Below are 16,669 nucleotides of genomic sequence, written 5' to 3' on the forward strand. Positions count from 1 at the left end.
TTTGTTGAGGATTTCTTCTGAAGTCATTCAGGAGCAGCACCACAAAGTGGAATTCTGTCTAAAACTGCTGCGTCTAGAATGAACTTCAATTTTCGACATGCCTACAATATTGTACTCAAAGTAAAAACACAAGAATGAAAGGAAAATGCGGATATTGCATTTATTCGGTTTTCTGAGGCAGCAGGTGCACTGCTGAATATTGTGGACGCGTGCTCTGCGGAGTGTGTCTTGAAATCTTTCAGGAATGGTCAAATACTGCTTGAGGTTGACAGATTAAGGTGTAGAAATACGGCAGTAATACATATCCAAATGTCGCCTGCTAGATATTACTGACAGATTACTGCCTTAATTGCTTCTGTACTGTTCTAAAATATGGATTTAACTTCAAAACTGATTGATGAGAGTGAATACATTATAGGCATGCACATGCAGGGTTGTTGGAACTTTTGAAAAACTTGTAAAGTTTTTCAATGAACATGGTGAAAATGTGTTCAGCTTGGGTTGAAAATTCCACACACTCACCATCAGACACCTCCAGCTGGGCCTTGGCCAGTATGCTGCCAGCCACTGTGAGAGCCTGGCAGATGTAGTAGCCTGCGTCTGAGCGTTGTACTGAAGTGATGCTCAGATCTCCATTCTGAGCCACTGAGAAGCGACTTCCTGCCTGAGCAGGTTGATTTGGAAAAAGCAGGTCCTGAGAAAAATGGAAAAAGCATCGATCTGAATTCTCAGCAGGGTAAAAAAAAATATGGATTGCTAAGAGAGCCTCCATTGAACAACACAAATTAATATTCGATCACTAGACTGTTATCATTGTGAATTTTCTAAACTATGACATTTTGTTTAACACACTTCCTTCCATAGAACTGACTAGCATAGAGGCCACACCTCCTTCCATAGAACTGACTAGCATAGAGGCCACACCTCCTTCCATAGAACTGACTAGCATAGAGGCCACACTTCCTTCCATAGAACTGACTAGCATAGAGGCCACACCTCCTTCCATAGAACTGACTAGCATAGAGGCCACACCTTCTTCCCTAGAACTGACCACCTTAGAGGACACACCTCCTTCCATAGAACTGACTAGCATAGAGGCCACACCTCCTTCCATAGAACTGACTAGCATAGAGGCCACACCTCCTTCCATAGAACTGACTAGCGTAGAGGCCACACCTTCTTCCATAGAACTGACCACCTTAGAGGACACACCTCCTTCCATAGAACTGACCAGCATAGAGGCCACACCTCCTTCATTAGAACTGACCAGCATAGAGGCCACACCTCCTTCCCTAGAACTGACCAGCTTAGAGACCACACCTCCTTCTATATAACTGACCACCTTAGATTCCACACCTCCTTCCATATAACTGACCACCTTAGATTCCACACCTCCTTCCATATAATTGACCACATTTGTGGCCGTACCATCCTTCCATATAACTGACCACCTTTGAGGCCGTACCTCCTTCCATATAACTGACCACCTTAGAGACCACACCTCCTTCCACGTAATTGACAACCTTAGAGGCCACACCTCCTTCGATAGAGCTGACCAGCATAAGGGCCACACCTCCTTCCCTAGAACTGGCGAGATTACAGACTACACCTCTTCCCATGAACTGACATAGAATTTATTTATTGGGACAGACAGATTTAGTGGCCAAGCCCTCTCAACTAGGACTGGTAGGCATGTAGGCCACGCCTCTTTACTTGGACTAAGATGCTTGGAGATCACACCTTGTGGCAGGTTTACAGGCCATCTGCTACAAAAGTACAACTGATGCTAACACAGTTTAACATCCATGGCTTACCTGGTTCATTACCACATGCAGGTGGTTATTTGTAATTTATTTTTAAACTAGAAATACAACAGTTAAACCAGTTTAAAAATCCAATATTTCTACATACTGGTGTTTAAAGGTGATGCAGTTGTTGCACATACAGAGGCACAGAGGCCTACAGTGGGTTCATGACTTCACACAGATGCTGGTCGGTAATTAACGTATGAACTGAGTGGTGTTCAGCTGCCTGCCATGCCCTTGGGCACAAGCCAGCATGCTGAGCCAGACTTCACCACCCACTCTCAGCCTTGAGATCTCTTATCTCCCCTTGCCTCTAATGAGATTTTCCTTCATTCAAAATCCTCAAATCTACCCAAGTGACGAGAGAGGAAGGGCATTAGCTAGATTCAATTAGCCCTAATGACTCGAATTCAGTAAATTAATAAGTTTTGAGATGACAAACGACCCCCTCTGAGCTAAGTGATGGAGGACTGATGACCACTTCATTACTCTGAAGGTAAAATCTGACCATTCATTCAGCCAATTAATTGCTTAATTGAGCAAAATGCTTTGTTTCAATCCCTAAAATAATCAGAGTAGGGCCACCGCCAGCTAATTCGATTCACACGAGTAGAGTATATCTCAGTCTTGTCTGTGAGTACAGATTTGCAGATCACTGCATAAACACCCAGCAACAAACACATAAATCTTACATGAATATGCAAACGCTGTGCAGAAACACTGACCTTGTTCCCCTCTCTCTGCCAGAACACGGCGGGCTGCGGGTTTCCCTTGGCCTCACACGGGAAAGTAGCAGTGCGTCCCTGCATCACAATCTGGTCGCGGGGCCGCACAACAAACTGGGGTGCCTCTGAGGTGAAAGGTCAGAGGGGTATCATTGCAAACACGAAGACACAGGTGGTTACGTTTTCACTGAAAGGAACGCGGGAGCATAGGTGTGGTTATGTTTAATGCAAAAGCTGAGGTGTTGGAAGCGTTCGTTCCTGATTAACATGCAGCATACACCGGTTTGAAAAGGTGCAAAACACAGTGTGTTTACTAATGCCTCCTTGGGTGAGGTGGAAAGTTCAGGCAAAATATGGCTGTAATGGTGCTGCGTTTATTTGTGTTCGTTGCTGCATGTTCAAAACTCGACTTTTTGGAATCAAATGCATTTGAGCCATGTTTTAGTTCAGATAACAAGACAATAAGTTATCAATCTTGCGAAGGAAAGGGTTCAATAATGCATGCTGTTAGTAGCATGGTATGGGTGGGTACTTACCAGGATGAGCTGGTGAATGAGCAATGAGGGCAGGAAAGGTGAGTGGATGAAGGGGTGACATTCACAACAACAGACACAGGTACAACAACCAGAGAGGGGGGGGGGGGAAACACATTCAGACGTCGGGTACACGAATAAATTTAGGACAGAAACACAGAGAGTCCGCTGGGTGACTGATGAAATGGATCTTAAATCTCACGGATTCTGAAGGGAGCTTAATAATGCAGCAGGCTGCCCTTAATGCAACATCCTGGAGATTTCCAAAATGGAAGCTGTGGCTAGACGGCTACAAATATTACTGAAGCCCAAATCTCAAATGCCGTATCGATGCGTCACATCTCACCATTTTTTTCCCCCTGTACCCCACCTCACCCTGCGTCTAACGCTGTGCCAGAAATATTGTACTGAATATTGAACTTAGCGGGAGGTCAGTTCCAGCCTGCCTGCCATGCCCTGCTCTTCCTCCTGAGTGTGTGTGTGTGTGTATGTATGTATGTGTATCACAGGACTCCCACTGGTCAGGGAATGACACACACAGAGGGAGATGGTCCTGAAAGGCTCGGATCCAACAGAGAGAAATAAACTCGCCCGTAAACAATGCTGCCTCCTCCTCCTCGGTGAGGCTTTGGTAAAGTACACCGAAAAAGTAGGTTAAAAAGCCTGCTGTTGGTAGAAAAACAGCTTTTGGCCAAAACCACATCTTTCCCTCTTCCTCACTCATAATGTTAAACTGGTCAAATTTATGAACATCTATACATTTTGCATTGCAAACAAGTAGGCAGTACAGGTCTACTAAAGTATAGTACTGTAGACCTGCTCATATTTGTGCAATCATCCAATCAGCCAATCACGGACTGGTGAACCCGTGTCCACTGTAGCTTCAGAATCCTATTCATGGTTAACAGGAGTGGAAACCTCTATGGTCTTCTGCCGTTATAGCTGCTTTTATAGCTCATCCACCTCAAGGTTAGATGTGTTGGTATTCTGGCATGCTTTGCTTCTCATCACAGATATAAAGAGTGGTTATTTGAGTTATACTAGACTTCCCGTCAACTCAAACCTGTCTGGCCATTCTCCTCTGATCTCTCTAATCAACAAGGTGATTGTACCACCAGAACTGCAACTCTCTGTTCTGTGTAAACTCTATTGACCGTTGTGCGTGAAAACCCCAGCAGATCAGCAGAGAATTTGAAATAGCAGATCTGAAATTCTCAAACAAGCCCGTCTGGCACCAACAACCATGCCACGTCAAAGTCACAGAGATCACTTTTCCCCCATTCTGAATAACTGTGAACATTAACTGGAGCTCCAAAGCATTAACTGAAGCTGTATGTATGTGCATGATCTTATGCATTGCACTGCTTCTACATGATTGGATCATCGGCCAATTGCATTTAAGTGCCAAGTGAGTAGCTGGGAAAACTGGGGGGCATTGGGGGAAAAATGCAACAACAAATAGCAATTTGCAGGACAGAACTTTATTAAACTCCTGAACTTCTACAGGTCTTCGACCATAAAGTTCATAAACTTTATGATGTGTCATGTGACCGAGTAAGCACCACTGTCTTTCTCAAATCAGGGAACTACTGTTTATATTTGATCAGATTTATTTTAGTGTTGGGTTTTGTTACAGTCCACAAAGATCAGCGTTGCCGCAAGACAAAATCAGGGTCCATTACGCGGCATATTATTATTATTATTATTATTATTATTGCAGCTCTATAAACAAAAGCTTACCACTTTTTGTGAATTTCGAGCCAGTTCAGTTAATCAGTCCAAAAATTCGAGTCTGGAACCGAACCGAGAAGTTCCTGCTCATATCCAATCAAATCAACGCCACTAAATTCTTTTCAAAACTGTCTAACACTGAATGCAACAATGACATTTCATGGGTGGAAATAACAAGCTGGTTGACATAAATGAAAACAAACGTGTTTTCTGTCTCATCGTGCTCTTTTTGTCTGCACTAATGTGTGAGCACGCCAGGACCGCACTTATTGCCTACTCCTAGTCTCTATAATGGCAATAAATTCAGCAAGCCCGATATTTAATTAGTTTTGTAAGACATTATATTGATTCTGTTAATTATAGGATGTTCAGTGCGTAATGATGCATCAACTGTCTGATTCGAATTTATTAGCCTCCACTGAGTTGCTTGTTTGTTTTTTTTTGTTGTTTTTTGGGGGGGGGGTTAGTTTATTTATTTATTTTTGAGAATGGATATAGAGTGCATTCAACAAATAGAATTGAAAGAACTTAAACTGGAATTGCGTTAGGAGAAATGCCATTTAGCCCTTGCATCTGGATAAAAGTGGGTCTCAGGAGATGGTAATGTTATGTAATGTAATTTTGGATCGAAGTGAGTTAGATTTTGCAAATGACGGGCCGTGTTTCACCTAAATAGAGCAGGTGTTTTTATTTCTGATCGAAGGGCATCATCAAAAGAAATCTCTTAGATCACCATAGAATTGTTAAAAATGCTGGAATTACCTCAGAGTGATGAATCAGGTTCCCTGGTTTCCTCCCAGTGACCAAAAACATGCCGCTGTGTGGATCAGCTAATCTAAATTGCCCCTAGGTGTAAATAAGTGTGCGGATATGATACCCTGTGATCAAGGGTTTGATCCCATGCCCAGCGTTCCTGGGATACGTTTTGGCTATACCATGAACCCAGACCAGCATAAAGTGCTTACTGAAGATGAATAAATGCATCTAATTACGCCACATCTGTACAAAAATCGATCCCTATACGTAATAGACGTGCAGGCTATGAAGACAACATGCAGATGACTCACCCCTGACTGTGAGCGTAGCCGACGCTTCCACTTTGCCCACCCGGTTCTCCGCAACACACGTGAAGCTTCCCTGGTCCCCAGAAGACACTTTCTTAATCCTCAAGACAAAGTCGTCCTTTTCGTATTTCATCTCGTACCTGTGCGGAACAATGCAAGCAGCCTTCAAACACATTCGCGTGCTCAAAGTTAACCGCTCTCATGTTAAAGCGCCGCGGGAGCTCGGTGTAGAGAGGAAAAACAGTGATTAGCGAGAGACAGTTTTAGAAAAAAGTAAACAAAGAATAATGGGCTGGTGAAGCACTTTTGGGGGGGAACAAAAGGCCTTTTTTTTGCAGCCCTTGAGAGAGTCCATACTGAAGATGATTTGGTAAAGTGGAGAAAAAGGGTGTCAATTATGCAAGCATCAAAGCCACGTTGAAATGAAAGGTGCTTTCAGCCGGAACACTCACTGTTCTGCTATTTCAATATTTATGAAGAGTAACCCACTGTGTTTGGCATGTGTGTGCACGTGTGTGTGTGTGTGTGTGCTCATCCAGAGATAAGAAGATCCTAAGGGTCTGGTGTATCTGGGGCAAGCCTTTAAATGAAATTCTGCAGGTTTCATTGATGAATAACTATAAAGTGCATATCAACGCATAACCACTACTGTACTAAGTGAGTCCAATTAACAAGAGGATAGCATTTACAAACTCAATTAACTCTTCCTGTAACCCATCAAGCTAAATTACAGCACGAGAGACCGCAGCCTGCTTGTGACACTGTTTTTAGTGCAGGAGAGAGTGTTAAAGCGTGTTTGACTAATAGCACCAGTTTAAAGTTAAGAGCTCAGATGCCTATCACGGTCTGTTTGCGAAGGTGCACAAGCGGCGAAATACTGTCACTTCATCTGCTTTGGATTCAGGAGGAGCAGCGTCGTATACGAGGGAAGCTCGAGAGGAGTTTGAAAACATTGCGGACTGTTAAATGCGTGTGAATGTGTGTTCATGGTGCCCATTCGACGTGTATATTCTCGCCACGTGACCAGTGTTCCCGGGAAAAGCTTCGGCTCCACCTGACCAGGATAAAGCGGTTAGATCAGAATGACGCGGGGAAACGTCACACGTGCGAAAAATGGGATGACGCAGTGAGCCTTTTTAAATATATGTGTCTACATGAATCAGAAATGAGTCAAATAAGAAGAACCTCCGTAGTGGGTGGGACATGAGGCGTGTTTAGAAGAGCCGAGACGTTTGAGGCACACTGTGGGAGTATCCTGATAATGGTTTGCAATTGGCCTGAGCCACGCGGAGATTCAAGTAATGTCACGTATTCGACCTATATATGTGTCTCCCCGGAGAGGAATTGTGGGTAAAGGAGTGGACGAGAGAGCAGAGAGACACAAGGGGTCTCCGTCTAGGCTGTTATTTAGTGGATAGAAAGGTAAACAGAGGCCACGAGCCACACAGGAGACCACCTCATACACGACTCAGCACTTCGCACCACTCTCACACCTCAAGCAGTTGCCACATCACTGCACATACACACATACACACACCCTTTTTGCTTTCCAAAAATAAAAGTTGTCTTTAGTAATATGAATACAAAATACGCATGCAATAAGTAATAATAAATCAAATTGTAAATTGTCATTATTTTGTTTATTTGGGGTTTTTTTTACTTAGTACTGCCTTTCACAAGCTACATAAGACATTTCCCAGAAGACAAAATAATAATAAGTTACGTCGGTCATCCTGTTCAAAAGTTTACACCCCCTGGCTCTTAATATAACGTGTTGCCTTCTTGAGCATCAGTGAACGTTTGTATCTTTTATAATAGTTGTGTACGAGTCCCTCAATCGTCCTCAGTGTGAAAAATATGGATCTCAAAATCATAGCCGCTGTTGGAAAGGACTCAAATATGCAGAAGATGCTGGAAAAGTGAAGAATGTGCAGGACCTGGAGGATTTTTCTGAAGAACAGTGGGCAGTTTAACTGCTCAGGACAAACAAGGGACTCATGAAGAACTATCACAAAACATAAACACAGCCGTGGATCATCCAGGTAACGACACACAGTGTTAAGAATCAAAGGCATGTAAATTTTAGAACTGGTTCATTTGTATAAATTCAGATATTATTATGTCTTGTGGACTGTATGTAAACAGCTGTTATGTGAAATAGCTTCTTCAGGACAGAACTAAATAAAACACAAATTGCAATTTTTATGATCTTTCCTATTTAATTTTTTTTTTTTTAATTTTTAACATTTTACAGATTCTGCAAGGAGGATGTAAACTTCATATAAAATAATATACGAATAAATATTAATGAAGTTTAATGAAAAAAATATTTATTCATTAATACATATAAGTGAAAAAATGATATTATACAACAAGTAGAAGTATGTCAGTGGAGGGCTACATTTAGGTCAGTACTCAATTCCAGTATATCCTGTATATAATTTTATGTTATAGTTCAACTATAGAAGCCTAATTCATTGGAGATCCACGCCCCAGCTTCTCAGCAGTAAGCACACTGTGTTTCAATCAAATCCATCATTAAATACCGCACTATTGAGGCTTACACAGAAGATTTTTCTCCATGATTTGTCTGGCTGTAAAACATACTGATGGAGGGTTAATGGAATACGAGTTGATTTCATTCTGCCACGCAGGACGGCCGTCTTTCTTCGTTAATGTAATGTAATGAGATGGAAATCGGAGGTCGGAGTCCAGATTGATGAGCTGAATGTGCAGCAAACACTGTAGTGCTGTGCCAATTTACTGCAGAGGCACCGTGAGCACTAGGCAATTATGAATTCGTACAAAGAACAGTTCTAGTCGACTGCTGTGTGTGTTCGGAAGGAAAGCTGCTGCAAGCGGTGGACGCATATTCAGGAGATGTCCTCCATCGTTCATCTAGCTGCAGCCTTTGTTCTGTGGAGAGTATTGAACAGTGTGTGGGGGTTGAAATGCTGGAACAAAGCTGGTAGAAGAGAAAAACACGAGAGAGGCAAAGCACTCTGCCAAATACTGTAACTATTCTGCCTGCTTTCATTTCTTTTGTGTTTGTGTACTTCCTGTTTGTTTTTGTTTTTTTTTATTCAGATGCTTTTAATAGTCTCATTATACCCAATTACAGCTTCTCCTGATCATCTCCACAAACACACAGCACACGATGAAGGTACTGACATATTTCTTAGTTGTTGGTATCAGGCTATGAAGACGATGATTTTTTTCATGCCCTTTTTGCCATACATACACTCACCCACCCACCCACACACACACACACACACACACACACACACACACACACACTACCAATCCCATGCATCTCCTACCAGAATGAAACCACTGCTTCACAATATTTATGTATTTAAAGGCAAAATCATGTACATTCAAATGTACAGGATGCCACGTTCTGTTTTCTGTTTCCTAACAACCCCACAGTCAAAGTCGCTGAGCTTTTTTTTGTCCGTTATGATATTTGATTTAGAATAACATTAACTGTATTATTTTATGCACTGCATTGCTAGCACTTCTTTGGCTGATTGGATAAGTGCATTAATGAGTATGTGTATAGAGGCTGCTAATAAAGTGGACAGGACGGTTTACATACATCCTGCAGATTCTGCACAATGTTCTTCTTTTTTTTTTTTTTAATTAGGCTTCTATAGTTGAGCTATAACATAAAATTATATACAGGATATACTGGAATTGAGTACTGGCCAAAATGTAGACCTCCACTGACATATTTCTACTTGTTGTATATATCATTTTTTCACTTATATGTATTAATGAATAAATATTTTTTTATTAAACTTCATTAATATTTATTCGTATATTATTTTATATGAAGTTTACATCCTCCTTGCAGAATCTGTAAAATGTTAATAATTAAAAAAAATAATTAAATAGGAAAGATCATAAAAATTGCAATTTGTGTTTTATTTAGTTCTGTCCTGAAGAAGCTATTTCACATAACAGCTGTTTACATACAGTCCACAAGACACAATAATATCCGAATTTATACAAATGAACCAGTTCAAACGTTTACATCCCCTCGATTCTTAACACTGTGTGTCGTTACCTGGATGATCCACGGCTGTGTTTATGTTTTGTGATAGTTCTTCATGAGTCCCTTGTTTGTCCTGAGCAGTTAAACTGCCCAGTGTTCTTCAGAAAAATCCTCCAGGTCCTGCACATTCTTCACTTTTCCAGCATCTTCTGCATATTTGAGTCCTTTCCAACAGCGGCTATGATTTTGAGATCCATATTTTTCACACTGAGGACGATTGAGGGACTCGTACACAACTATTATAAAAGATACAAACATTCACTGATGCTCAAGAAGACAACACGATACAGTAAGAGCCAGGGGGTGTAAACTTTTTTTTTTAAAGGAAGGAATCTAAAAACTAGCTAACTGGCAGTTGTGAGAAAATAGTACGAATTAAAAAGGAATGTGAGACATTCAAATAATATTATAAAAATGATACTGTCTCTGTGATTTTTCATATTTTATGATCCATGTTTAAAGCAATACTAACAGTACCGCTAATGTTCGCTCTGTATGTGGTGGTATAAGATGATAGCTTCATTAATATTTGAATACATTTGAATAGTAAGTCTTTTTAAGCGATTAGGATCCGAATGCAATTTTTGACAGCTCTAATCTCTAACACACAACACTAACAGACTCTGAGGTTACAATGCTGACATTTCTTTCAGTAATCCTGATATGTATTCATCTCTCGCTTTGTTCTCCTGCCAAAACAGTACAGTAAAAAAACCAAAAACATCAGCCTCTTAAGATGCACAGTGTAACACCGCCTCAGCGCTGAGCATTGATTTGCATTCTGATCTCAAGCTTAGCACGTTAATCTGTATGTGCCGCAGAGTTGCACAACAGTCCTACACCAGGGGCGTCTGGCCTGAGGAATTAAAAGCACCACTGCACGGATGAGTGTGAAAGGCGAGAGGTCGTGCTGGGTATTCCCTGACCTGGTGCGGGGAATCTCGGCCTCGTCCTTCCTCCAGCGTAGTGACGGAGGGGGATCTCCCTGCACCTGGCATCTGAACTCTACGCTCTCGTCCACTAGCGCCACCTGGTTTACGGGCCTGCGCACGAACGTGGGCCGCTCTGCAACACACAGATATACACGTTTACATTTATTCATTTAGCAAACGCTTTTATCCAAAGCGACTTACAAATGAGGAAATACAAGCGAAGAGATATATCAAGCAGAGAACAATACGAGTAGTGCTACCATGCAAGATTTAGAATTGAGTTCTAGAGAAGCAAAGTGCGCAGAGTAGAGGTGTAAAGCCAGAGTAGGGTTTTTTTATTAATTAATTTATTTATTTTAGGATAATGTGGGGTTGGCATTTTAGGGGCTAGTTAAGTGTTCACAGAAGACGTGGGTCTTTAGCTGTGTTTTGAAGAGAGTGACAGATTCTGCGGTTCGGATTGAGGTTGGAAGTTCATTCCACCACTGAGGGACAGTTAGTGTGAAGGTTCTGGAAAGGGACCTTGAGACATGCTGAGTAGGCACTACTAAGCGTCGGTCATTAATCAATCGCAGATTGCGTGAGGGAACGTAAGCCTTCAGGAGAGTGTTGAGTAGAGGGGTGCTGTTCCAGACAAGGTCTTGTACGTGAGCATCATGTGATGCGGGCGGCTACAGGAAGCCAGTGGAGGGAGATGAAGCGGGGTGTGACATGGGTTCTTTTGGGCCGGTTGAAGACGAGGCGTGCTGCTGCATTCTGAATCATCTGAAGGGGTTTGATGGAGCTGGCTGGGAGGCCCGAGAGTAGTGCGTTGCAGTAGTCCAGTTTTGATATGACAAGAGCCTGGACTTGGGTTAGGGTTAGGTTTATGCACACATGGACAAACTAAACAACTGTATATGTAAAAACTGCAGAAGATTTTATGAACTACCTGAAAAACCACCCCAAAATATACGCAAATAACGTCTATTTACAAACGTTCCTATATTACCAAACGGGTCGCTTACCAAACACAGACAGTTGAGCCATCTCGCTCTCCCTCTCCCCCACCATGTTGGCTGCGACACACACGTACATCCCCCCATCGCTCTTTCGGGTGTTGGAGATGGTCAACTTCCCACCTCGAATCTGAACAATAGATCCAGTAGATCAGGATATGTGTCATACCACTTCATAAAAAAGGTGTTATTTATTAAAGTATGACTCTTCCACGAATCCTGTGTTTTTACATCTTGTTAAGGATGCTCTCAAAGTTCTGAATTTCAAATACAACCTAAAGGGTATATAAAGAGTCAAGTTGCATAATGAATCGCATTTTAATCACACTAGAGATTTTTGGCTTACTATGCTGAAATTAAACTATTGCGATATTGATACACAACTTGTGTTTACTCCTAATAAGAAGTGAGAGGCAGCACTACCTCAAAGGCAGCACAACACAGAACTCCTACTTAAGATAAAATCCAATCAGAATCAACCTTAGCTCTAAACTATGCTAATATATGCCTCAGAGGCTATTAATCAAAGACAGGTGCCTATATGAGCTTACTTACTTACTTGTTTACCTATATATTTATCCAACTTGTTTACATACTTGCGAATATACTGTTGTTTACTTTTTACTTATTATTATTATTATTTACATATGCACAGTAATTGGATACTTATTTACTTACTTTCTCACTTACTTACCTACTTGTTTATTTATCTACATACTTGTTTACCAATATATTACCTACTTACTAACTTAATTGTTTATTTACTTATCAGTACTTACATACTTGTTTACTAACTGACATAATTACTTGCTTACTTACTTGTTTACTCACTTATTCATTACTTCTTTACTTACTTTCTTACTTATTTATGTACTTACTTATTAATTACCTACTTATTTGCTTACTTATTTCTTACCTACTTCCTTCTTTACTTAAATTCATACTTTTGATGAATTTACTTACAACCCCAATTCCAAAAAAGTTGGGACGCTGTGTAAAATGTAAATAGAAACAGAATGCAATCATTTGCAGATCTCATAAACCCACGTTATTCACAATAGAACACAGAAAACATATCAACTGTTGAAACATCCCATCTTTACTTCTGAAAGCCTCTGCCTCTCTAAGATACTCTTTTGATACCCAATCATGTTACTGACCTGTTGCCAATTAACCTCCAGTAGTATCTTTTCAGTACCACTTACTTTTCCAGCTTTTTGTTGACCCCGTCCCAACTTTTTTGAGACCTGTTGCGGCTATCAAATCCAAGATTACCTTATTTTTTTCTTTAAATGGTACATTACCTCGGTTTAAACATTCGACATGTTTTCTATGTTCTATTGTGAATAGCACATGTCTTTATGAGATCTACAAATCATGGCGTTCTGTTTTTATTTACATTTTACACAGCGTCCCAACTTTTTTGGAATTGGAGATTGTACTGTACTTGTTGTCTTAATTACCTGCTTATTGACTTACATGCTTACTTGCTTGTTTGCTTACTTATGTAGACTACAATATTGTTCATATGTCACATTAAAAACATTGATGCTCGAGTAACCTGGCTAAGGACCGATCTCTTAAATATTTATAGCCTACATATACAAGAATGCAGGTGTATCACGTATAATGTGAAAAACATCAGTTTACTGTTTATTTAGTTTTGTTTTTAATTATAAATAAAAATGAAAAGAGAATGCAATGCGTGAAAGTCTGTTCTCAAACTGATAGAATAACTGTGATAATAATTGTGATCTCAGTATTGAATAGCATTCGAGGCATTATCATGCAGTGAGCTGGGATGTGTGACGTGATCCAGGACGCACAGTAATCCTTTCGTCTTTGAGGTCGAGTCGAGCTTTATCCTTCCTCCAGAAGGTAGTGGGTTCCGGGTGGCCCCGAGGAGCCTGACACTCCAACGTAGCCGATTCTCCTACTGCTATCACCACATCCTGAGGGTTCTGCCGGAAATCATCACGCAGGACTAACACAGAGACACAGAGGGAGAGAGGTCTGGGTTATCTTTTGCTATATTCTGTTAAATAATCAGTTACAAATGATTAAATTTGTTATATTAACCTGTATTAACCTATTATTAACCTAGTATCAATCTTCACCAAGAGTGAGGATAGACACCGAGAAAAAATGAAAAGACAGAAAGTGCTATGAGACAGAAAGAACGAAAGAGACGGACAAAAACAGAAAGAGCAAAAAAAAAATCAGATAGATGAAATTAGATAGAGAAAATAAATGGAGACAGAACGGGACAGAGGAGAGGATGGAGAGAGGAGGACAAAGATTAAATAGTCAAAATAGAGACAGGGAGAAGTGGAGAAGCGGCTAAAAGAAAGAAGGAGAGGTGGGAAAAGAGGTGTGACGAAGAGAGAATGAAAGGAGAGGTCGGACAGCGGGACAGGGAGAGAGAGAGAAAGAGATGTACTGTAGATGGGGTGAGGCAGAGAGCAGAAGAGAGACAGACAACAGATGCAGAAAAAGAACTGGAAAGAGGGGAGAGAGAGAAGGAGGAAGTCAAAATAGGTGGGTAAGACACAGACAGGGAGGGGGGGAAATGGGGGAGGGGGAGGTGAGACAAACGATGGGAGAGAGATGAGCAAGAAACAGGGTGAGGTGGGGAAAGAAAAAAGAAAAAGTGAGACTGAGAAAGAAAGGGTTAGAAAGAAGAAGCATGGCTGACGCAGAGACAGAAAGAAAGAGGACGAGGCAGAGTGAGACAGGAAAAAATGGAGAAAGGTGAGACAAGCAAAGACAGAGCTGTGAGAGAAAGGCAGAAAGAGAGCGGGAGAGCCAGATAAAGAAAGAAAGACTGACAGGAAGTTAGAGACGAGATGGTTGAAAGAATAAAGGTGGAGGGATAGAGGGAGACAGAGACAAAAAAGGAGTGGGGAAAAGAGAATGATTAAGGAAGGAAGGAGGTGAGACAGATAGAGAGAGAGAGAGGGATGGAGAGAGGAAGAGACAGAGATGGGGTGAGAATAAGGAACATTTAAGTGGCACATTTCCTGTGTTTACACCGCTGCTTAATGCATCACTGTAAAAGGTTCATACTCATCCCAAAGCTGCACTAATGGCACATTGTGTTAGAAAAACTACCCAATTAGTGTCAAAATGAAGCTCTCCTCTTTCGTAAAGCCTGCATAACATCACACGGCGCTCCAGCAGCCTGCGAGACCGCGTGGGCGGGATGGAGGGATGGAGGAGGATGGTAATTATTGGACGATATTCCAGTCCCAGCGGAGCATCTCTGACAAACAGCAGTGACAGACACAGAGCCCCGAGGCCGAGCTGTCAATCACACCACCCCGAGAATGTGGAGCATTTCAGTTGGGAAACGCAGCATTCACACACAGAAAAACCAGCTAGCCAGATGGCTGTGCGTGCACCGGACACACACACACACACACACACACACACACACACCTCAGGTGACACGTGTCCTGCCGCCTCAAATCAAACTCTGGACAGTCAAATGGCAACAAATGCATTTCCTCATGCTGATGCTATTCGATAAGCGACAAGACAGGCGCTCGGCATTATTCCCAACATTTCCCCAGTGTCCGTTTTTTCTCTCGTTCACCTCCCTGTAATCGGTAATAAAAGTGAATCGTGATGTTGCTTGTCTTTACACTTAGGAAGGCCTTGTAAAAAATCAAACATTTTTCTACCATCAGCTAACTTTGTGACTTTACAATCACACTGGAGACACACAGCTCACGTAGATATTGGGAGTACTGGGAGATTTAGTCACCTAAAACCTTTTCCTTTACATGCATTCACCTAAGTCATCATATACACTCTCAGGAGAAGGTATACGAAACGGTACTAGGATACCCGATCCCGATCTTACCCGGAAAGGGCCGGTGTGGGAGTAGGTTTTCATTCAAACCAAGCGGAAGCCACCGGAATCTATTGAAAACCAGGATAAACCGATTAAACACTGGCCCTTTGCAGATAATATTGGACACCCCTGTACTAAATGGTTACATCTATTGCACCTTGGAAATGTGGCTCTAGTGTACCTTTTAAAAATGATTGGAGCTAAATAACTGGAGTGTTAATAAAAAGATCCTCACCCTTACCCATATTTCCTGCTTACAACACATTAACTTCGAGAACTGACCGTTCAATTGCTGCCTTATACTGTATATCCCACCCTTTCACAGGTGCCATGGTAATGAAATCAATGTTATTCATTTCACCTGAAAGTGGTTTTAATGTTATGGCTGATCGGTGTATGTAATGTACGTTTCTAGGTAAACGATATATGTATTCTATGTATTAAAGGTACAAAAGGTGTAGCATTGAGGGTACAAGAAAATACCCCAGCAACAAAATGACACTTTATTACCTCTTTTTCTGAGCGTGCACTTGCTTTAAACTTATTTGAAAAGCATTGTTTAGCTATTTTAGCAATTACTAAATCAACACTTTTTTTTGTAAAATAACAAGAATTGTTTGTATTTACAAAACGTGGTTGAATTTTTCCGGTACAATTCCATCTTCAAATCTTTGTAGGTGCGGTTTCAGGAATGTGTTGAGAAACGTTACCAAATGAAATACAATTTTACGAAATCAATTCTGAATTCAAGTGGCCACCATAACTTTACACCTTTCAGTTAGACTGTGAAGGTACTGTACATGAAGCTTTATCACTGGGGTGGTACCATGACAAGTTTAAGCCTTTGGTATACTTCGTACACAGGCGGTCGACAAATTACGTTTGATTATTACGACAACTTGCACTACCCCTCCTGGCCTACAGGAGTCAGTACAGAGTAGGTCTTCTGGTGTGAAGTATGACAACGA

At 41.3% G+C, this 16,669-nt stretch overlaps 1 protein-coding gene across 1 annotated transcript in view; it reads right to left on the bottom strand.

The window, feature by feature from the left end:
- The window catches only part of LOC108277158 (roundabout homolog 2), a 157,965-nt gene that overhangs the window by 42,381 nt on the left and 98,915 nt on the right, over positions 1–16,669 (bottom strand). Inside the window, exons 3-8 of the mRNA XM_053686651.1 lie at positions 13,672–13,829; positions 11,855–11,975; positions 10,842–10,980; positions 5,862–5,998; positions 2,531–2,655; positions 523–694 (exon numbers count right to left, since the gene is read on the bottom strand). Coding sequence (XP_053542626.1) covers positions 523–694; positions 2,531–2,655; positions 5,862–5,998; positions 10,842–10,980; positions 11,855–11,975; positions 13,672–13,829 — 852 coding nt within the window. The remainder of the gene's footprint in view (positions 1–522; positions 695–2,530; positions 2,656–5,861; positions 5,999–10,841; positions 10,981–11,854; positions 11,976–13,671; positions 13,830–16,669) is intronic.

This window comes from Ictalurus punctatus, chromosome 16, assembly GCF_001660625.3.
Source record: "Ictalurus punctatus breed USDA103 chromosome 16, Coco_2.0, whole genome shotgun sequence".
Lineage (NCBI taxonomy): Eukaryota > Metazoa > Chordata > Actinopteri > Siluriformes > Ictaluridae > Ictalurus > Ictalurus punctatus.